Source organism: Phaseolus vulgaris, chromosome 1, assembly GCF_000499845.2.
Source record: "Phaseolus vulgaris cultivar G19833 chromosome 1, P. vulgaris v2.0, whole genome shotgun sequence".
In the NCBI taxonomy this organism is placed as follows: Eukaryota; Viridiplantae; Streptophyta; class Magnoliopsida; order Fabales; family Fabaceae; genus Phaseolus; species Phaseolus vulgaris.
The window spans coordinates 394,881-416,857 of NC_023759.2; the positions used below are offsets into that span (position 1 = coordinate 394,881).

The following is a 21,977-nucleotide window of genomic DNA, read 5'->3' on the forward strand; positions in this document are numbered from 1 at the left end:
ATAAAGTCTTAAATTCGATATTCATTGTTGCAGACGAAAAAACTAACACAACATTTATGGACGATCTTAGCTTATCACATTTCATGCTATTGTGTACAATTACTAACTTAAGTATTTGTTGTTTTATGTCAACAATCTACAAATATTACTTGCTGATATGAATGTGATCACACTCGGCATTATTTTGACTTCATCCACTACTTTGTGCATACATTAGCAAATTTCAGATTGCTTAATGTGAAAAATAGAAACATTAATGTGAAAGAAACGAAGTAAGAAAATTTTCAAATTCTTAATTTGAAATACTGAAAAATACTATAATAAATTTAAATTTCCATTTTCTTAAAGTTTCCTATGCAAACAATATATTGTCATTAAACATTTTAAATTCTTTATAAAATAAATTTCCATCTAAATATTCCTCTTCCAAACACTATTAATATTTGGGCCACTTAAAAATAGCCTTAAATCGTAGAATAAAATAACATGAGACCAGTTAGGAGAACACCTGATAGCTGATTGGGTATGTTGAGAGCTTTTGAATCCGGTCATGGGCTTTAATATTCAACCCTAACCGGGCTTTAACGTACGACAGAAAGCACAAATAGGAATGGCCTCTTTCTTCCTGCACCTCCATACCTTCTTCTTCACCTCCATATATTTTCGAATTTCCAAAAATGCCTCTCAATAATATTCCAGATTCCGAAAATCGAAAGTCATTTTTCAAATTTGTAACTAGCTTCCAGATTACATAATCCTTTTTTCATATTTTTTCATATGCATGATTATGATTAATTTTCGGATTACATAATCCGAAAGTTTTATTTAGCTTTCGGATTATGTAATCTGGAAGTTTTTTTTCAAATGATTTTTCAGATTACATAATCCGGAAAGTACTCTATGGGGATGACATAGGAATGATAAAATTGTATTTTCATATTGTGTATGGTGGTGGCAGAAGAAGATATGAAGGTGCAAGAAGAAACAGTCTTAGGAATGATAGACTGCTATCGCAGGAATGGAAACTTCAAAAAGTTTTTTTTATGAGTGAACCCACTTATATGGTTCTAGTGAAACTTTAAACAGCAAATTCTAATCGTGCTTTAAAATGACCTTGACGCCTCAGCAAACATGTTAAAGCACGTAATGAACATTCAATTCATACAGCTTTAATTGAACAATAATATGCACATGCCAATTGTACTTAACAAAAGTAATGACATATCTACTAAACCTCTAAGAAATATTAAATGAGAAAGTGAATGCATTTAATATCTTGGAAATATAAAGTACATACAATTTGTAGGAAGATATATGAAGATTTATAATCATTCACTTTAAATGCAAACATTTTATAATGCACAAGTAGTGAACACTGATAAACCTCTGTAAATTTTGAACACTGACAATTACATGCTTAACCTCTTGGATACGTTAGGCGGGGATTTAGACCTTGATAGGGTCATATTTTTCACCAAGTATACCACCCTTCTCTTTTTGGAATTGGATGTACCTCAATGTGCTGGTAAAAAAAGCATCTGAGGCTGGAAGAGCTGATGCAGAGTCACTCTGCATCTCAGTCATGATCAATTCTATAAGCCCCTGGATAGTAGCACTAGTGATCTGCGGGTTTCCTTTCTCAAAATAATATATGTACCTGGAAACCAATCATCCATCCATCAGTAAGAAAGTCATGAAGATAGTATAACAAGCACTTTTATAGAACAGGAACCAACTTGTTCAGTATTTCAACAAATAGTGTTACTGGACCACTGCTACCCCTTGCTACACTGGCCATTTGTTGAGCAGCATTTGCAATCCTCAAAGCACGCTTAAGGCAAAGCAATACCCTGTAATCAAACAGTCAACACCCCCACCCCAAGAGAAACAGAGAAGACAAAAGATGACAAGTTGAAGACTTTTCAGGATACAGTAAAATTCCATGTCAATTTTTAAGTAATTCTAAAAATGTACATCTAATATGCAGAGGCACGCATAATACTTCATGAAGCTTGATTCAAAGGAGATAATTATTTCATAAAACATAAGTAAGCAGAGGCAGAGATACATAAAACCGATCAAATTATCCCAATCAAACCAGTTGAGCATACCTTTCTCCATCTTTAATACCATCTTGATCATCAACCCAAAAGAGATGAGAACATGCATAAACTGCCCGGCACTGATCAGGTTTCTTCAAAAGCTTTGCTGAATACTGTGGAAAGAGATAGAAAACCATATTAAGTTTGGCATCAATACACAGAAACATTAATAACATTTGCCACAATCCATCTGTCTAATGGTCATTGGCTTGAGAAAACTCATAACGGTTGGCGAATACTGAATTTTAAACTTTAGATGGTTACGTTTTGGGAAGGACGAAGCCAGGGACGGATATAAAATGGAAAGGAAAGTAGGATGACATTAAGAGGTTGCATTCCCCAATGTACGAATAATTAGGGAAGGGGAAATGTATGGGAATGGTTTATTATAATTGTAACATTTTAATCTAATCCTCATATACTATTTCAATCTAAGCCTTGTTATCGTAACTTAGGAGCCGAAGTTGAATGATTGCCCTGGCATTCCCTTTCCCTTCAAAAAAGTTTTAAACCTCCAAATAAGAGAGAATGTTCCTTGCACACCCGGTCTCCTTTCACCCTGTCATCGTTCCTCCTCCAAAGAGACTCTTAAAAAGTAAAAGGACAAGGGCGAAAAAATGGAAACAAGTAACAGTACTATACCCCTGTTGCCTTGTGTGTTAATGTATCCCTGTTCTCAACACCAAAGACGTTCATTCTCTGAAGAGACCCGATAATTAAATGAATTGCAGTAACCTGGGCTTTAGAGTCCTAAAACCAGCATAAACATTCATTATTAGTAAAAGCCATTTCTTAGTCATACTAAGAAAATGTTAAATGAACTGCTTCTATAATAATTACCGCAATTTCTTCTTCATATAATACAAATGCCTGAGTGAAAAATTCATAAGCAACAGGCTCAAGGTCACAGTTATTAGCAGCCTGATGATAATAAAAATAATATTAGTAAAAGTGAGAAAAAAAATACACTGAAACAATTGCACAAAATGGGAAATGTCATACTCAGGGTAAATAGGTATTATAATGTAAGGAAAATATTAAAATTCGTGGTTGTGATAGTAGCCAAAAGTCCGGCATGAGCATAGCCCTTAAAAATCAATTCCCCACTTGGACTAAAATGTTAAACCTTCAAAGGCGAAAGTGATTAGATTAGATAATTCAAGTTTGCAGGGTAAAGCATACCTCAGCACATTGCAGATACAGTCTTAACGCCAGTTCAGGAAATGACACAGAAGAGAGAGCTTCAATTATCTGTAACAAAATAACTACTATTTGTCTATCACATGATAACAATGTACGGTGCATAGAAAGTTATATAAACATCAGAAATGACTTGATAGTTATGCTAATGCTATACAGTAGTTAGATAAAATAACTCCATGACAGTTTAATAAAAAATGCTTGAGTTTGTGCACATGTACTTATAAAGAGAGATAATTATTGTCGTTCACTCCACTAAGATTGTAAATTTTAAATCACCTCATTTAAAAGCTGAAATATTTTTTTTGGTGTTGTAGGAACTTCTTCTCCGACTATATCTCCATCCTGCCCATGCAACTGCCTGATCAACTGCAGCAAAATATGATTCAAAAAGGCAAAAAAGAGTTATTCATTCTTATGTATCATTCTCAAATCTCAAAAAAGAAAACCCACAATTACGGTTTAAGTAATATTTTCAGACCTTGTTGCCCCCAGCTATTGAGTATCTAATTCGAAGTAGAAAACTCAATGGATTTTTAAAAATCTTACGAATAATAATATTAGATTAGACACCATTAAAGCCACCAAGAGGTTAAAAAATAATGAGGCTTAACCATTAAATCACACATAAAACCTCAAGATCTAAAGTTGAAGTTAATGCGACAGTACAAATATTGTAAGTGTTACAAAATACTTCACAAGCTAAAGGAGCTAATAATATTAGACACAATTAAAGCCACCACAAGGTTAAAAAAAGTGAGGTTTAACCGTTAGATCACATACATAAAACATCAAGACCTAAAGTTGAAATTAATGCCACAGTACAAATATTGTAAGTGATACAGAATACTCCACAAGATAGTGGGGGTAATAATATTAGACACCAGTAAAGCCCTCATACGGCTAAAAAAATAATGAGGCTTAACCATTAAATCACATATATAAAACCTCAAGATCTAAAGTTGAAGTTAATGCCACAGTACAAATATTGCAAGTGTTACAGAATACTTCACAAGCTAAAGGGGGTAATAAAAGTGAAGAGTGGGAAGAAAAGATTAAGTATTTGTCATTTCACATATATACTTAGTCTCAAAGCTGTGGAGTACATGGTTAATAGGACCCTTGTACAACCATTGGTAGCTTTAATTATGGAATATGGACCTCACAAGACCAGGCAACTCCATTCATATAATTTTCAAACTATCATCATACATAATTCAATTCAAGAACCATGTTAAAGATGGTGTAGATGATACAAATTGAAAGAATAACATCGTGAAGGAAGAATACCCTGAGTGCAGTAAATATCAAAGAAGGAACTGTAAAAGGTAAGCGCCTTGGTCCTCCACTCATAATATGCTTCTTTACGGTACATATTATCTGAAGGTCAATAAGATACGAAGCACTTAATAGAAAAATACCAGTGGAATTCAATTTGACTCTGAATACACTCATTGTTACCTTAAACATTTCCTCTGGTTCATCGTTATGAAGCATGTGTATGAGACGAGCAACAGAATTTTGTTCCTCGTTGAAATCCTCTTCATCAACCTACAGATAAGATAGAAAAAAAGGGCTGATCTTAGGCAAATACTATATTTATGTAGGGAATAATAATAGAATACTTATTGGTTAAACATATAAAGAAATGTTAAATAAATAATTTAATATAACATGTAATACAGAACAATTTTATCCTTGTACACGAAATCCCAAGATATTATAACAATACTCTAAGACACACCTCGTCCACAATTGTTCCATCCAAATCCATTATAAGCCCTTTTATTAATTCAAATAAAACTTCAACCTGCAAAGGCATAATGAACACTGTTACATAGAAATAATTTTATTATGTTGAGTCAAAGGCAAAGTAAAATACCTTATCAGCAGTAGAAATGCAAGTGTTATTCTTCATAATACTTTGGATAATAACCATGGCCATGACTTTATTCGTTTCATGATCAAGATGATCCATTACACGGGGATAATTAGAAAGTGTCAGTGCAGTAACAATATCATTGTATTTATCAAGTGGAGCACTTAAAAGTGCAACAACTTGCTTTGTTGCTCTACTGTCATCAAGCTTTGGTTTTCCAGAAAGCTTCTTGACACACGATCCCTGAACAAATTCCAGAAAAAATGCAGCTTAGAGATAAGATGCAAATATCACATCTCAAAAAACGGTAGATCAGAAAAAGGCTCTGATGTTTGAAAAACATACCAGTACTTGGTCCACATAATCAAATCGATCTGGATGAACACGGAGAGTAAATGTAAGAAGAGAAACATGCAAAGCAATTGCTCCCACAATAGGCATGTCAACTTGTGCTTCTATCACCTACAGTCAAAAGCAGGTATATGGTTTGGATTGCAGCTCCATAGTCCGTAAAATAAAAGGTATATCTAGTATTTAGTAGGCACGAACAAACCAAATTACTATAATCCATATTTAATTTTTCTCATACAGAGTTGAAAAGCACTTCCTATAACACAGAATATCAAATATCAAGTAATGCCGATTGGATCCACAAAGGAATTTTTTTATGGGTTTATATATATTAACAAAAATGAACCAGTATGGCCTTGGTATATAGCCTCAGCTTTGAAAGTTACAACTAGCAGGTTAACACAACCATGAAGATACCTTTAATTCAAACTACTTTTTGTACAACTTCTAAGCATAAGATTTCACACTCAGTCTTAAAACAAGGAAAAGAAAGGCCTGTACAGAAATCCATACTAAAGGAATGGGCAGAGGCACCATTACATGTACTAAATTATCAAAGGTAAATATTTATGATTACGGAAAACAGCATTTGGAAAACACCATCACATTTAGTTCCTTCATTGTCCATAACTTTATCAGCACATCTTTTTCTGTGGTTCCCCCAAAATAAGCACAATAAAATTAACAAACTGAAGGAAATCGGGCTTACCCTGCTAATTGCTGTGCTTAATTTGGCAAATGCTTCAACTTGCAGAAATTCAGGCAATACCTGAGGCATAAATGATATCAATAACACATGGAAGCTTAATTTTTTAAAAAGGTGCATAAGACTTACTTCAGTACTAGAGGCAGCATAATTTGACAACCTGTCCATCAACTGAGATAACACTGTTTTGATGTCTACTGAGGGCTGCAAATACAGTCAAGTCAGTCAGTAGATAAAAATGTGTATCAGCTTTAAGAAAATCAGATAAATAGAACAGAATTGATCTATGAGAAGCTTCCGTGTAAGGACTAGGAATATTGTCAAATGATTGATTGGTGTTCATAGCTAATGTATGATGATTTGCTGACTAAATTAATTGATAGTGTGAAGCAAAAACCTTTCATGATGAGTTGAGATTAGTAAAAAACGAATTGATACGCATTTAAGGTAGATAGAGAAATGGAGAAAGAGACAATTGCAGCTTGTACAGAGTCAGGTAACAACAGGATTGAAGATCTAAAATACAAACTGAGAATACACGATAAAAAAATAATCTAGGAAAAATAAGTAACAAACAAATAATTTAGTCTTAAAAAGGAAAAGTAGGAAAATATGTATCAATTTCAACTTTAGTTCTGGAGCTGTTTGAACAAATGCTGCCGACTTGGACACTCAAAGTTCTGAAGAGACCATGATGACACTCAAAGGATTATGAAAGAAAGACGACACAGTTCAGTCAGTTCTTGAAGAATTTCTGAAATTCCACTTCAATAGGCAGAATTTCAAAATCCTTGTTTTATGCTCAACCAAAATGCTTAGAGATATTAAAATTCACTCGTACAGTATTCAAGCAAAGTATTTCTCTGAATTAGTCTTAAAAATTACATTGACTACTAAAATCTCTTTAAGGCACTGTAAGTATGTCCAATTGTTCATGTCATCAACCATAACATGTGCAATTTTTTTATGCACTAAATTCATGGTGTTATCAAAATGTAATTGAATAGGTCAGCAGTCGCCACCAAATTTTGCCTAAACTCATGACCAATCAAATATGTGACAAACTATTCAAAAGTCATGGAGTTTCAAATACTATTTAACCTTAGCAGGGGGGATTATAATGTATATCTCATTAAAACATGTAAAAAACAAATCTCAAGAAGGGATTCAATATAATACTAACAAAGGGTTAAAAAAATTCACAAGTATAGGAAGCCTCTACAAGGTTGACTGATCAAATAATTAATCTCAAGCACACAAAAAGTTTATCTGTTTCCAATCTAATCATGCTACCCACCTGCAATTGGGGGCAAGCGCCTAACAGCGTCTCAAGTGTCTGCAAATGGTACTCATCTGGAAAAACCTGGATTATACACTCCATAAGATAAAATTGGGCAAGCTCATCGTTACAGTTGACAACCTGCTCAAGCCAATTTAGACAGCTGAGAGACATTATAACATCAAGGGTTACAATAAGAGAAAAATTATATTTTGGGGAGAAAGTGTACTTTATTAGACCTGCTCTAAGACACTTGGAAGGACGATGTCTTTGTACATCTCAAGGTTCACACCCTCTATCTGACTCAGAACGTGCAGATTCTTCCCTACCTAATAATTTGAGGAAAGAAAGAAAATCACATAAGTTATCTTTCTATCCAAAGGTATAACACACTGCTTCATCAGGAAATAGTTTATATTACAAGATCACGGAGCTCGTTCCTTTCTTTTTCCTTCTTCTCTCTTATCCGAACGGGTCCCTGCAGACCAGAAATCCCAATTGAAGACCTCAGCTCAGGATCGCCAAAGATTAAGCATGATTCACAAGCACCATAACACCTGCATGGCCAGAAATCATGTTCTCATGATTTATTTTTACCTCAATGGCTATGGCATGCAAGTACTGTGGTGCTATGCATCTCATAAGATGAGATTAGAAAAGAGTTAAGGAAGTTCAATGAACCTGATGCTGCAACTGTAACCGAACCCAAAGCTTATTCATTTCTGTGAAATTCTGTAGAACGAATTCAACTGCAACCATCACATCATTAGAATCCCTGTAGGACAACAGAGGCAGCTTTCAATCTCCAATTTTTAATTCTTGTTCACTCAGCCCCAACAATAATACCAAAATACAATATTCCATATTGGAAACTGAAACCAAATACACGGGAAGAAAATTTGAATAAGATAAAAAGTTATCTTTTCAGTGACTTTCTAATAACTACCCCACTATTAAATGATAGAAAAAATATATATAAATCCTCCTACAATATCCTCCTACCGACCCTTCAATTTACTATATGAAGAAAGTACTGAATATTTTTATATAATCAAGAAACTACATACATTTACTTTTTTCATTTAATTTTTTTCTGTGGTTTAGTAGGGTATAATTATAGGATATAGCATTACTCTGAATAAAATGATAGACAAGCATGCCATACTCAAAAACTGCCAATCCATCACCAACCAAATAATAGCCTTACCCCTCTTCGTGTTCATAGCCGATATCAGGCAACTTATCTTTACTGACTTGAGAAAGGTAGCTCCTCAAAAACAGACCGCGAATTGGATGCTGAACACCGCGACACATTTCCACTAGATCTTTAAGAACATCCCTTACTGGAGCATCCTTGCATCTAAGGTAAACAGATCCTACCGTGCAAAGCAGATACCTGGCAGTAAATTACCAACGCAGACATAGAGACCGCACAATCATTCAAATTCAAATCATGAGCACGAGCATTGGTACTACTCGATACGCAACAATAGGGAAAAAAGTGCAAAAAACACTTACAGTCTAGGCAATATATTTCCAGCGTGCTGAACGAGCTCGTAGAGATCAGCAATCGGAACGCCGTGCCTTCTTTCGTCTTTGAAGAAAATCTCCAGCCTCCGAAGCTCATCGAAGGCTCGCATATCTAGAAATACCGAATCGAATCGAACAATTGAATTGAAAACCGAGAAGTTCGATTCATCACTACATGCGATGCGAATAATAAGCGAAGAAGATTTTACTTACACAGTTCGTAGTATTTGTGCGGTGAGAGCCTGGAAGTTCGAAGCTCCGATAGCATCTGCGCAGAGTATTTGAGAGCGTCTCTGAGATTGTCTTCGTCCTGCGAGAGCGAACCGTGAGGAATTGAGAAATGAATTAGGTTACGAAGAAATGGGAGAATACCAGCGCGCGATGCATGAAGAATGCGTTGTGCTGAATCCCTGCGATACCCTCCGCGAGCCATTTTTCTTCGTCCTCGAATCTCTCTGCAATCATTCTCTTCCAATTCGGCGAGATCGCTCGTCTACAGTTACAGGTTAGAACCCACCACCACGCTGGAGTTAGTATGAGACGTTGAATTGAATCGCATGTGTAGATTCTTGACGCCAATAATAAATTAACCACGATGAGTTCAATAAATTAAAAAAGAATTAGATTCCAATTTTTTAAATAAAATTTTAACTAGATCTTAGTGTAAACATTTTCTTTTAATTTTCTACATTTAACACTGTCATTTATTTGTAAATAAGTTTGTTTTAAATTTAAAATTTATACAACGTTCATGTTGCGTCATTCAATTATAAATTGTGTACATAATAAGTTTATTTGCTTTTAATCTTACTAATTACTTAACATGATGACGGACAGTTAAAAAATGTATACATTTATTAAACTTTGTATTGTGATTTCTAATTTGTAGTAAGTTTTTAAAATAAAAAGTTTGTTTACTGATAAAAATAAGTGAATAAACTTATTTATAATTGTTATAATTTAGTAAGTTATGTAGAGTATGGAAATATATTAAATCCTCAATGATCACATCATAATTTTAGTTTATCTTGCAAATTGTGGTCTTGTATATGATGATTTGAGTAGAGTGGTAGTTGAAAAAATTATAGATATGTGCTTCAATTCCAATGTTCACAATAGAGATGTAGTTAGTAGGACAAGTATTTGTAGCATTAATTATATACCCTAAATACTTAATCATGGCAATTTCAAAAAATAAGCACATATATTTTTCTTATTTAGAATTATACACTAACTTTGTTTCTATTTGTGTTATTTATATTATTCATATTTTTTTATTATGTTTTACAAGATTATGGGATAACACCAGAGACCCTAATTACATATGATTTTAACTTTGAATTCTAGTCCTATCTCTATCAAAATGTTAAACCAATTTAGAAGTTGGTTAAGATTTCACACTATTTGTTTCAAACATCTTGTAAAATTCATTGGAATGTAATAAGCTTTGGCATCAATAATGGTAATATATCATTGTATAAAACCTGCAAGATGTTTTGAAATTATGTAAGGTAATATAACATTGTAATCTAATATTGAACATTACAATCATTAGCTTTGGATCATGTGTACACTTCAAGTTTGTATTATTTATTCAACTTACATTTTCTAAAATCAACCATTTTAACTAATATTTGTATTAGAAATGCGTGTATCTAAATCAATTATTTGTGAACATGGTGAATACTAATATTTATGGTTTTTTTAGTCTATGTATACAAAAGTCTAAGAATAAAAAAATTAGAATGTAAGACTTAAATTCAACAATAGATTCATGAATTTCAAAAACATATTTACATGACCCATTTTATTAATGTGTAAGTAGATTTCACTCACTCTATCTCTTACATAATTAATTTAATATCACTAATTAAATTCCTTATTTTATGTGGTAACTAATGGTTATTTGTGTTGGAGACAATATTGTTGTGGTTTTATTCATTACATAGAAAACCAAGTACATACTTGAAAGCTCTAATACCAACATATATTTAAATTATGAAATAATATATTTTTTTTTATCATGTAATGTCTATTATTTTTCAGTACTATCAATCTCTACAATGTCTTAGATGAGATAATTTCACTTCATCTTTACCAAATTTATGCTAAATTTATCCTAAAGTATTTAGTTTGCATTTAAACTATTATAATAATTCTTATTTTTTTTTTTAAAAATTTTATATATTAATTCAATGACCAACAGAAGCTTTGAGTTTAGATACTACCTTGTTAGTATTGTTGATTCGTGGAAATAAGTAATAAACTATTTTAAGTATTATGAAAAAACTTATATTTTAAAGTTATAAAAATAATAACAAAACATTTTTTTAATTTATATAAAATTTAAAAGTATGGTTTCTTATTTAATAAGTCTTGTTCATAATTTTATTTTGAATAAATTTAATTATCATAGCTTTATGATTTTCAAAAAACTAATTTGAATTAAACCAATTTGTTTTAAGGAAACTATATATATAGTTGCAGAAAATTATCTGGGTAGAGGATGTTTTGAGTTTAACAAAAAAACATATTTTCTATTTTGAATTTCTTAATCTCTATGTTTTATAAAAAAAAGTATATGAAAATTAAACCATATTTCTTAAAGTATTAAAACCAAAATTAAATTTAACAAAAACTAAACCTAACACATTTTATCTCAATATTAATTTTTCTCTCTTACTTTTTGTTTCCCTAGATATACATTTTTTTAATCTGCATTTTACCTATATTGTGTTGTTTTACTTTTTAGAGGTGGATGAGGCCAAGACAAAAAAGGGTTTGAAGTAAGAAGGAATATAATTATGTTTTGCAATTATTTTTGTTATTTTCTTCTAGAATTTTAAATAAGGTTAGTTAGGGATGTGTTGTTACTTGGAGTCAAAGACAACTAGCTAGGATAATTAAAATATAATTTAAGTAATAAAAATATGAATAAAAGCTTATACAGTATATAGTTTTGTAATAATTTTAAAAAAATGACTTAGTCATTGTTAGTTTTACCATGCCAGCTTTTACAATTTCTTATTGACAATAATTTTTTTTTGTTAAATATATGTAATATAACATTAATAAAGTGAAAAATGAGATTTATAAAAGTGAAATTTAAATATATTCAATATAAAAAATTACATGTATTATCACATATAATTCATTTATTAGTTTTTATAATAATTGAAATAAAATAAAATATAGTTGAATGTCTAATTATTTTCGTATAGTATTTTTATTATATAAGAAGTTCAGATATCCCAACCTTCTCTTTTTTATTACACTTGCGATATTCTTTATGGTACTATTTCTTAATATAATAACGAAATCATAATGTAGTAATTACTTTTATATGCAATGTTTGATAATTGTTTTTTAATACTGTGTAAAAAATATAGACACGCATATTTATTAATATTAATTTAAATTAATAAATTATTATTAATTATAATATTGTATATTAATTATAAATTCCACGAATGGATAAAAAAATAATAAAAGAAATTATAATAACTGCTTTCAACTTCTCCTAAAATATCTCCACCAACATAGGAGTGAGGAGAGAATCAGTTTTCATATTTTCTGCATAAAAGTCTCACAGTGTTTTCATTCTCACACACTCAACAAGACATCATTGTACTTCCCTCTTTCTTCTCTAAATTCTCTCTCAAATATACTAGGTAGATGCTACAAGAATCTAAAGATTCTTATGTCTTTTGCATTGTTTTTTTTTTTACACGCACTTCAACTCTAACTTTAACTGCTTCCATGCATTAACTACTGCACCATTTTTCTTCTATTATGTTTGCTGAAATTTCCACTGAAGTGAACTGTTTTTCTTCCATGTTGCAGAAGGTTGATACGTTATGATGGCACTAAGCAAGTTTTTCAACTGGAACACTCTTCAACTTTCCGATTCAGAAACCAGCACCTTTAACGAAGCAATGCCAGAAGAAGTGGCACCAAATATCCAGCACTTGTTTCCCTACTCTGATGAAAGCCTTTTCCTTTCAAATACCCTTTTTGAAAACTACATTGACCCAAATGCTGCTTTTATCTATCCTTCAGAGATTCAGTCTCCTTTTGATCCTTTCATTTCACTCCCTCATCACCACATCTTCCCAACTCATGAAGATTACAACCATTTTCCCTCCTCAAAACGCCAAAAGCTCTGCTGGGAGGAAGAACAACATGAGCTTACAACACCAACAATAGATGAGTTTGGTAATTGTTACTCTTTTCAATCTGAAGAGACACAACAGAAGCAGCAATTATTTTGCATGGATGCTCAGTGTGAGGAGAATGGTAAGGAAAGAACCATATCTCCACAAAGCGTTGCCGCAAGAGAAAGAAGAAGAAAGATCACGAATAAGACTCAAGAGCTTGGTAGGTTGGTTCCTGGTGGAACAAAAATGAACACAGCTGATATGCTTAATGCAGCTGCAAAGTATGTTAAGTTCCTTCAAGCCCAAGTTGGAATGCTTGAACTCATGAACTCACTCGAGGTAACTTCACTCCACCCTTGAATGATTGAAATCAATGTTTAGTTCACTCCATGTTTTCATGTTCCTCCATTTTTGTTTTTATCAAACATCATTGTTTTTTGTTGGGACATGTGTTAGTTATGTCTAGGTATGTGATAGTGATGCACTTTTATTATAAAAGAAATTGTTTTTCGTATATATTTTGTATTGTGGAGAGACTTATTTGATTTTATTAGAAAAGTGAGAAATTTAAGGAATTAGTTACATAAGAGATACTTTAAGAGCAAGAAATAAACATGATCAATTTGTCATGTAACTGCTCTAATAAGTTGTTTATTTATAAAATTAGTTTCTACAGTTTATCTTGTTCAAATCAATACTTTGAATTTTTCATCTTTATGTCTTTTGTTTCATATCTTACATTTTGCTGATTGTAGCAAGAAGATGAAGATGAAGCTGCACCTCCTTCTGAAATTCTACATGCTTTGGTTGTTTCTCCCTTTGTTCAAGAGAAGTTGTATGTGGGAGAAAAGTGCTTTTTGCCAAAAGAAACTGTCACCACTTTGACAAATCTTGAAGATATTCAATCAATACCTACCATGCTTGAGGAACTTCAACAGCACATTGGAATAGACCTTAATAAACCAAAACAAGAATAAATCTTTCACAGTGGTGTCTGTGCATAGGGATTTGTTGTTGTTAGCATTATTTTAGCTATGCCTTAACTCTTAACTTCACTTTTTTTTTTAATATATATTTAGTACTCTGTAGATAGCACCTCTTTTTAGGGTTAGGTTAGACTGAATCTGTATTTCATTTGGAATGTCCAAATACTCAAAATTAGATTCATTTTATAGGTAATATTTACAGTTTAGAGTAAGATTAAATTCATTTTCCTTGTAAGAATCAATTGTTTGTTATATTGAATTCTTGTTACCATCAAATTCTTAAGTATCTACACAATCTTCTATAAACTTGTTTTCTCTTAGTATTTTTTTTTAAGAATTGGAATATTTCTTAAATAATTTTTTATTTAATTTATTCATTATAAAAAAAAAGGATGTATTTGAAAAATATACTAAATTTCTTATAGATTATCTATTAGAATACATCATGAGAGTTGTATAAAAACATAGTGAGAAGATAATGAAGAAAAAAAAACTAACAAAATTGCTCACATTAATACATAATTAACCTATACCTATAACTGATTTTAAATAAATAGATTTTTTTTATTACAAAATTGAATATGATAAACAATAAAAAATATTGATATATGTAGCAACAGTACTCTGATTAAGTTAGTAATTATAAATAATATCAATTATTTCATGTAAAAATATCAATAAAAAAAGAAAAATAGGATGTATTAAAAAAATATACTGAATAAAAGAATTTTTTTCTTATAGATTGTCTATTATAATACATCAGGTGAGTCGTATAAAAACATAGTGCGATGATAATGAAGAAAAAAAAAACTAAAAAGATTGCTAACATTAATGCATAATTAACCTATACCTATAATTGATTTTAAATAATTAGATTTTTTTATTACAAAAATGAATACGATAAACAATAAATTTTTTGACATATGTAGCAACAGTGCTCTGATTCAGTTAGTAATTATATTTATTACATGTAAAAATAATATTATTTGTTTAAACATAGAAAATATTTGAAACAAGATTAATTAATGATATAATCGTAATATATAATGTAGACATGTCTACGAAAAATGATCACTATGTCAGCAGAAAAATATATTTAAAATAAAAAATTGTATATTGACATTAGAAAATTGATTAATTATTTAAAATTGATTATCTTTTGGGCCCAATAACTAGACTCTCTTCTTCTTCACTTCCTTTAGCCTATTTTTTTCTGCACTTTCATACTTTACAGTGCATTATTGTGAATACAAAAATTTCCATTTAATTCTTTTGAAATTATACAATTTATTTAAAAGTTAAAAATATTCTTTAAAAAGTGTAATTTATAGAAGCTTACGCATTTTACAATTTATCAATTATTTTCAAATTAAACAATTTAAAATTTATTTTTAAAAAAAACTTTCTGATTGCTTTCTGTTTTTAACAGTATTCTTGGTTGAAGAAAAAAACCGCCACTAACAAACTCTTTGACCAGATCAATTGCTATAATTTATTATGTGGTTTTCCCAACCTGCAAATTATTAAAAATAATTTTATTACTACAAATATTATAATCAAATTTCAAAAACAATCTCTACTTAATTTGATATACATATATATTATAAATATATTTTATATTTTAAACAGTTTAAGATAGTTAATTTGACAGGGGAATTTATAAGACATAGTTGTGGATTATTTAAGGAAGTATTTCACTAATAATTAAATAATATTTTATTTATATTTTACTGCTTATCTTGAAGGTGTGTGTTTCGTCACCTGATGTATTTCTTGGTTGCTTTTTTTTCTATATAGATTTTGTATTTTTATAATGGCATATCTTTTTTATTATTTTAAATCATTTCAATTATTATTGTTTTTCAATCCAAGATTTTTAATTAAAAGGTTTCTAAATAAAATGTCGTCAGATTTCAAGACTTGGAGAAGCAATTTTTAATTTTTATTAAAATAATAATTAAAAAACCTTTTTTTCTGTCACTTTCAAAATTGTGAAAAAAAAAGTGTTTTAAAATTAAGTTAGAAAAAAAAAACTCAAATTTCTTTTACTCAAACATGGTGTTCCAAATTTGTGATTTTAATTATAAATAGACACTCACTTCCACATTAAATGAGATATACTCTATATTTGGAAAGAGATAGATATAATGAAAGGGAGAGAAAGCACACATAAAACATGAACACATTATTCTTTCTTTAATTTGGTAAAAAGAACATAAAATAAACACAAAAAGAATAAAAATGAAAATAGTTGTATATTATAATTATTAAAAAAATTAAACTTAAATAAAAAAAAATTATATTCAGTTAAATTTAACAAAATAACATACTTTAAATATTTAATTGTTTACCAACAAATTCAAGACATACGTTGTTTTTTTTAACAAGAGATACGTATTTAAATCCTTAAGCAAACTTTTAATGTAACAATAACTGGAAGAGAGTTTTAACCCTGCACACTATATTTCAATTCAAAAAAAATTATTTACTATCAAAGACTATTGAAATCTTAATTAAAAAAAAAAATCATGTTTTATATAGTATTTTCCACATTTTTTATATGTAATATAAAAATAAAATAAAAATTTTCCTCTATAGATAGTTTATTTATATATCATACACACGTTCAAATTAATTTATATAAAAAAATTCTAATTTAGTCAATAGTTTTGACATTATTTTTGAATGAAAAATATCTTTAGTAGACATTATATTCCATTCACATAAAGTGAAAGCAATGAAACAAAGTTTTTGTGTGTTTTTTTATCATGTTTTAACATTAAAAAATACTTTTGAAACATCCATAGAGAGTGAAAATATCCTTAATATGCATATTTATTAATATTAATTTAAATTAATAAATTATTATTAATTATAAATACCCATGGATAAAAAAATAATAAAAGAAGTTATAATAATCCATTGTTGGTAACTGCTTTCAACTTCTCCTGAAATATCTCCACCAACATAGGAGTGAACTTTGTTCCATGTTGCAGAAGGTTGATACGTTATGATTCCTGATTCAGAAACAAGCACTTTTAACGAAGCCATGTCAGAGGAAGAAGTGGCACCAAATATCCAGCACTTGTTTCCCTACTCTGATGAAAGCTTCTTCCTTTCAAATACCCTTTTGGAAAACTACATTGATCCAAATGCTGCTTTTCTCTATCCTTCGGAAATTCACTCTCCTTTTGATCCTTTCATTTCACTCCCTCATGAAGATTACAATCATTTCCCCTGCTCAAAACGCCAAAAGCTCTGCTTCGAGGAACAACAAGTACTACTACATTCACAGGACCTTACACCACCAACAATAGATGAGTTTGGTAATTGTTACTCTTTTCAATCTGAAGAGACACAACAGCAGCAATTATTTTGCATGGATGAGGAGAATGGTAAGGAAAGAACCATATATCCACAGAGTGTTGCTGCAAGAGAAAGAAGAAGAAAGATTACGAACAAGACTCAAGAGCTTGGTAAGTTGGTTCCTGGTGGAACAAAAATGAACACAGCTGATATGCTGAATGCAGTTGCAAAGTATGTTAAGTTCCTTCAAGCCCAAGTTGGAATGCTTGAACTCATGAACACACTCGAGGTAACTTCACTGTTTAGTTCACTGCATGTTCCACTGTTCCTCCATTTTTGTTTTTATCAAACATCATTGTTTTTTTTTGTTGGAACATGTGGTTAGTTATGTCTAGGTGTGTGATAGTGATACCTTTTATTTTATGTATAAAAAAATTGTCAGTTACATAAAGAGACTTATTTGATTTTATTAGAAAAGTGAGAAATTTAAGGAATCAGTTACATAAAGAGATTCTTCAAGAGCAAGAAATGAACATGATCAGTTTGTCATGTAACTGCTCTAATAAGTTGTGTTTGTTTATAAAATTAGTTTCTACAGTGTTCAAATCAATACTTTTGACTTTTTCATCTTTTTATTTCTTATGTTTCATATCTTATGTTTTTCTGATTGTAGAATGAAGATGAAGCAACACCTCCTTCTCAAATTCTACATGCTTTGGTTGTTTCTCCCTTTGTTCAAGAGAAGTTGTATGTGGGGGAAAAGTGCTTTCTGCCAAAAGAAACTGTCACCACTCTGACAAAACTTGAAGATATTCAATCAAAACCTACCATGCTTGAGGAACTTAAACAGCAAATTGGAACAGACCTTAAGAAACCAAAACAAGAATAAATCTTTCACACTGTTCATAAGGATTTGTTGTTGTTAGCATTTTTTTAGATATGCCTTAACTTTAGTTTTTTTTTAATATTAAGTTAGTACTATGTAGATAGAACATCTTTTTAGGGTTAGATTAGACTGAATCTGTATTTCATTTAGAATGTCCAAATAGTGAAAATTAGGTTCATTTTATAGGTAATATTTACAGTTTAGAGTAGATTAAATTCATTTTGCATGTAAGAATCAATTGTTTGTTATATTGAATTATTGTTACCATCAAATTCTTAAGTCTCTTAGATCTTCTACAAGCTTGTTTTTCCTTTTGAAAGAAGAATTGTGTTATCTTTTAAATACTTTTTTATTTAATTTGTTTATTGATGATAAAAAAAAATATTTAATTTATTTATTGGTGATAAGAAAAATTGAAAGTCTTAAAATTATGTTCATAGGATATTTCTTAGAAAGAAACGGGATGTCTTTAAAAATTGATACTAAATAAAGGAATATGGAATATTTTTTCTTATAGATTATCTATTAGAATACATCATGAGAGTTGTATAAAAACATAGTGGGAAGATAATGAAGGAAAAAAAAACTAACAAAATTGCTAACATTAGTGCATCATTAACCTATACCTATAATTGATTTTAAATAATTAAATATTTTATTACAAAATTGAGTACGATCAACCATAACAAATAATGACAGCAACAGCTTCAGTTAGTAATTATTAAAAATAATATTATTTGTTTAAACATAAAAAAACATTTGAAATATTAGTGAATGATATAAATCATAAATATAATGCAGACATGTCTACGAAAAATGATCACTTTGTCAGCAGAAATATATATTTAAAATAAAAAATTGTATATTGACATTAGAAAATTAATTAATTATTTAAAATTGAGTATCATTTAATTGTTATTAATGTCATACAAATTAACTTCTACCTCTTTGGGTCCAATAGCTGGACTCTCTTCTTCTTCACTTCCTTTGGGCTATTTTTTTCTGCACTTTCATACTTTCCTAGTGCATTATTGTGAATAAAAAAAATCATTTTATTCTTTTGAAATTATAACATTTATTTAAAAATTAAAAATGTCTTTTACAAAGTGTAATTTATAGAAGCTTCCGCATTTAAAATTTATAAATTATTATTAAATTATACCATTTAAAAGTTTTTTTGAAAAAAAACTTTCAGATTGCTTTCAGTTTTTAACAGTATTCGTGGTTGAAAAAAAACAGTCACTAACAAACTCTTTTGACCAGATCAATTGCTAATTTATTATCTGGTTTTCCCAAAGAGGCCTGAAAATTATTAAAATAATTTTATTAATGCAAATATTATAATCAAATTTCAAAAACAATCTCTACATATACATATTATAAATGGATCGCATTTATTATTTTTATTTTTATTATTATTATATATATTTATTTAAATATAAATTCATGTGTATGAGAGATATGTTATTGAGTTTCAAGATATTTGAGAAAATGGAAAGATAAAATAAAAGAAAATTGTTCATTCAAAACTGTTTCTGATAATTTTCTTAAATAAAGAGAACTGTCAGTTAGTTAAGTGACCATAAAATAAAATAAAATTAACGTACCAATCTATTTACTTTCCTAACAGTTTAGCAAAAACAAATAAAATTAAAAATTAAAAAATTGTTTATTTAATAAAGAAAAATATCAGTTTAAAACAGAAAAAGTAACAAATTTTCCAACTCTCCTGCCAATTAGGTGAGAACAAATAAAATTAACATATGAATCTCTCCACTTTTCTATCAGTTAATTGAGAACAAATAAAATAAAATTTAAAATTAAAAAACAGTTTTATTAACTTCTAAAATGTTTAAATAATTAAAATAAAATATTAAATAAAAATAAAGTAGGAAAACAATTTATAAAAGTTAAAGTAAGACATATATATATTTTATTATTTCTTTAATTTGGCATAATATTATTATTATTTTGTGTATATTTCATTTTAATTACGGTTCTTGTACTATTTTACATACACACTTTTGTTTGTTAACAGTTTTTTTCATTTATTTCTTACGTTAAATTTTTTTTAGTATTTTTGTTTATATTATTTGAAAACATGACGTCTGATTTTCAATCTCGATTACTCACGTTGTCATTTTACAAAAACAAACACTGAAATAAAAGTAAGTGATATCTTAAGAACTAAAATAAACATAAAAAGAATAAAAATGAAAATAGTTTGTATATTATAATTATTAAAAAAAAAAAAACTTAAATAAAAAAAATTATATTCAGGTAAATTTAACAAAATAACATACTTTAAATATTTAATTGTTTACCAACAAATTCAAGAAATACATTAAAATCCTTAAGCAAACTTTTAATGTAACAATAAGTGGAACAGAGTTTTAACCCTGCCCACTATATTTGAATTCAAAAAAGATTATTTACTATCAATGATTATTGAAATCTTAATTAAGAAAAACTTCATGATTTATATAGTATTTTCCACGATTTTTGTAATATAAAAATTTTAAAAAAATATTCTGAATAGATAATTTATTTATATATTCACAAAATTATTAAATAAAAATTAATTTTATAAGCTAAAATAATTAATTAGTATATTAATTAAATTAGAGACATTTTATAAAATTAAAAAAATTTAGTATTTAAAGTAGTTTTTATTATTAATAAAAATTTATAAATTAATTTCTAAATTGATATTTCACTATTAGTTTTTAACTACTAATTATATGTTTTAAATTAGTACTAATTTAGAATTAAAAATATTAATTAATTTAATTTACTTATTTTTTATCTTTAAATTTAATTATTATTTAATAGTTTTTTTTTAATGATCATACATACGATTAAATTAATTTATATAAAGTTGTTATAATTTAGTTAATAGTTTTGATATTATTTTTGAATGAAAAATATCTTTAGTGGTGTGATATTCTATTCACATAAAGTGAAAGCAATGAAACAAAGTTTTTGTGTTTTTTTGTGATGTTTTAACATTAAAAATATTTTTGAAACATCCATAGAGAATGAACATATCCATAATTTGATGATGGACAAATTAGCATGTTGATGAAACAGCTGTGTGAGCAGGTCCCTGTCACTGTCCCTGTCAGGCTTTTTTTTGTTCATGACCAGTGAATTAAATACTCTAACTTTCTCATTATTTTTTCAGATTCCTGAATTTTGATAACTACACAAGTTTAATAGATCATCTTTATGAAGAAATTAGGTCAACCAAATAATTGGGTCAACCATTTAGGAGTGGCCAATTCCACACTTCATTACGTTTTTGCCCTTTTGGGTTATATGTAATTTTGACAACTTTTAACATCTAATAACATTTTATGCACTTTGTATAATATTTTTCATGTATGCATTATATATGTATTGATATGTTGTGGAGTCTGATTCAATGAATAGGTAAAATAATGTAAAATAAAAATATATTATGAGAAAAATAATTTAAATAGTCTAATATTTAAGTCTATATTGAAGGTATAAAACACTTGTAATTTATTTCACCCTATCTTAATTTAGTTTAAACGGGTTAGAATATATTATTATATATAAGATTAAATATGTT

At 29.0% G+C, this 21,977-nt stretch overlaps 3 protein-coding genes across 4 annotated transcripts; 2 read left to right on the plus strand and 1 right to left on the minus strand.

Moving 5' to 3' along the window:
• Positions 1-1,246: 1,246 nt before the first annotated feature.
• LOC137816332 (vacuolar protein sorting-associated protein 35B) lies at positions 1,247-9,627 on the minus strand. 2 transcript variants are annotated; one of them, XM_068619426.1, is made up of 22 exons: positions 9,420-9,627; positions 9,261-9,357; positions 9,036-9,159; positions 8,725-8,913; positions 8,199-8,292; positions 7,939-8,074; positions 7,757-7,846; positions 7,536-7,658; positions 6,368-6,442; positions 6,242-6,301; positions 5,527-5,643; positions 5,185-5,424; positions 5,047-5,112; positions 4,764-4,853; positions 4,593-4,682; positions 3,582-3,671; positions 3,285-3,353; positions 2,943-3,023; positions 2,745-2,852; positions 2,112-2,215; positions 1,737-1,850; positions 1,247-1,657 (listed from the first exon to the last, which is right to left on the minus strand). In XM_068619426.1, the coding sequence occupies exons 7-22, from the start codon at positions 7,793-7,795 to the stop codon at positions 1,447-1,449; spliced, it is 1,677 nt and encodes a 558-aa protein (XP_068475527.1). In that variant the 5' UTR covers positions 7,796-7,846; positions 7,939-8,074; positions 8,199-8,292; positions 8,725-8,913; positions 9,036-9,159; positions 9,261-9,357; positions 9,420-9,627; the 3' UTR covers positions 1,247-1,446. The 2 variants fall into 2 exon arrangements, with proteins under 2 accessions (XP_068475527.1, XP_068475526.1); XM_068619425.1 differs by having other exon boundaries at positions 7,939-7,995; positions 9,420-9,626.
• A 3,280-nt stretch (positions 9,628-12,907) lies between these two features.
• Positions 12,908-14,181, plus strand: LOC137815335 (transcription factor bHLH52-like). Its single transcript, XM_068618480.1, has 2 exons — positions 12,908-13,543; positions 13,960-14,181. The coding sequence occupies exons 1-2, from the start codon at positions 12,908-12,910 to the stop codon at positions 14,179-14,181; spliced, it is 858 nt and encodes a 285-aa protein (XP_068474581.1).
• Positions 14,182-17,200: 3,019 nt separating this feature from the next.
• On the plus strand, positions 17,201-18,385 carry LOC137815336 (transcription factor bHLH53-like). Its single transcript, XM_068618481.1, has 2 exons — positions 17,201-17,785; positions 18,170-18,385. Exons 1-2 carry the CDS (start codon positions 17,201-17,203, stop codon positions 18,383-18,385), a joined length of 801 nt encoding a protein of 266 aa, XP_068474582.1.
• Positions 18,386-21,977: the final 3,592 nt, after the last annotated feature.

Bases quoted from the DNA above. Each gene is read 5' to 3' on its own strand.
- LOC137816332 (XM_068619425.1), bottom strand. From the start codon at position 9,512: ATGATTGCAGAGAGATTCGAGGACGAAGAAAAATGGCTCGCGGAGGGT. The intron at 9,358-9,419 runs GTATTCTCCCAT...TCGCTCTCGCAG, and splicing joins TCTTCATGCATCGCGCGCTG to GACGAAGACAATCTCAGAGA. The intron at 1,658-1,736 runs GTTGGTTCCTGT...ATTGGTTTCCAG, and splicing joins TTTGTTGAAATACTGAACAA to GTACATATATTATTTTGAGA.
- LOC137815335 (XM_068618480.1), top strand. From the start codon at position 12,908: ATGGCACTAAGCAAGTTTTTCAACTGGAACACTCTTCAACTTTCCGAT. The intron at 13,544-13,959 runs GTAACTTCACTC...TGCTGATTGTAG, and splicing joins AACTCATGAACTCACTCGAG to CAAGAAGATGAAGATGAAGC.
- LOC137815336 (XM_068618481.1), top strand. From the start codon at position 17,201: ATGATTCCTGATTCAGAAACAAGCACTTTTAACGAAGCCATGTCAGAG. The intron at 17,786-18,169 runs GTAACTTCACTG...TTCTGATTGTAG, and splicing joins AACTCATGAACACACTCGAG to AATGAAGATGAAGCAACACC.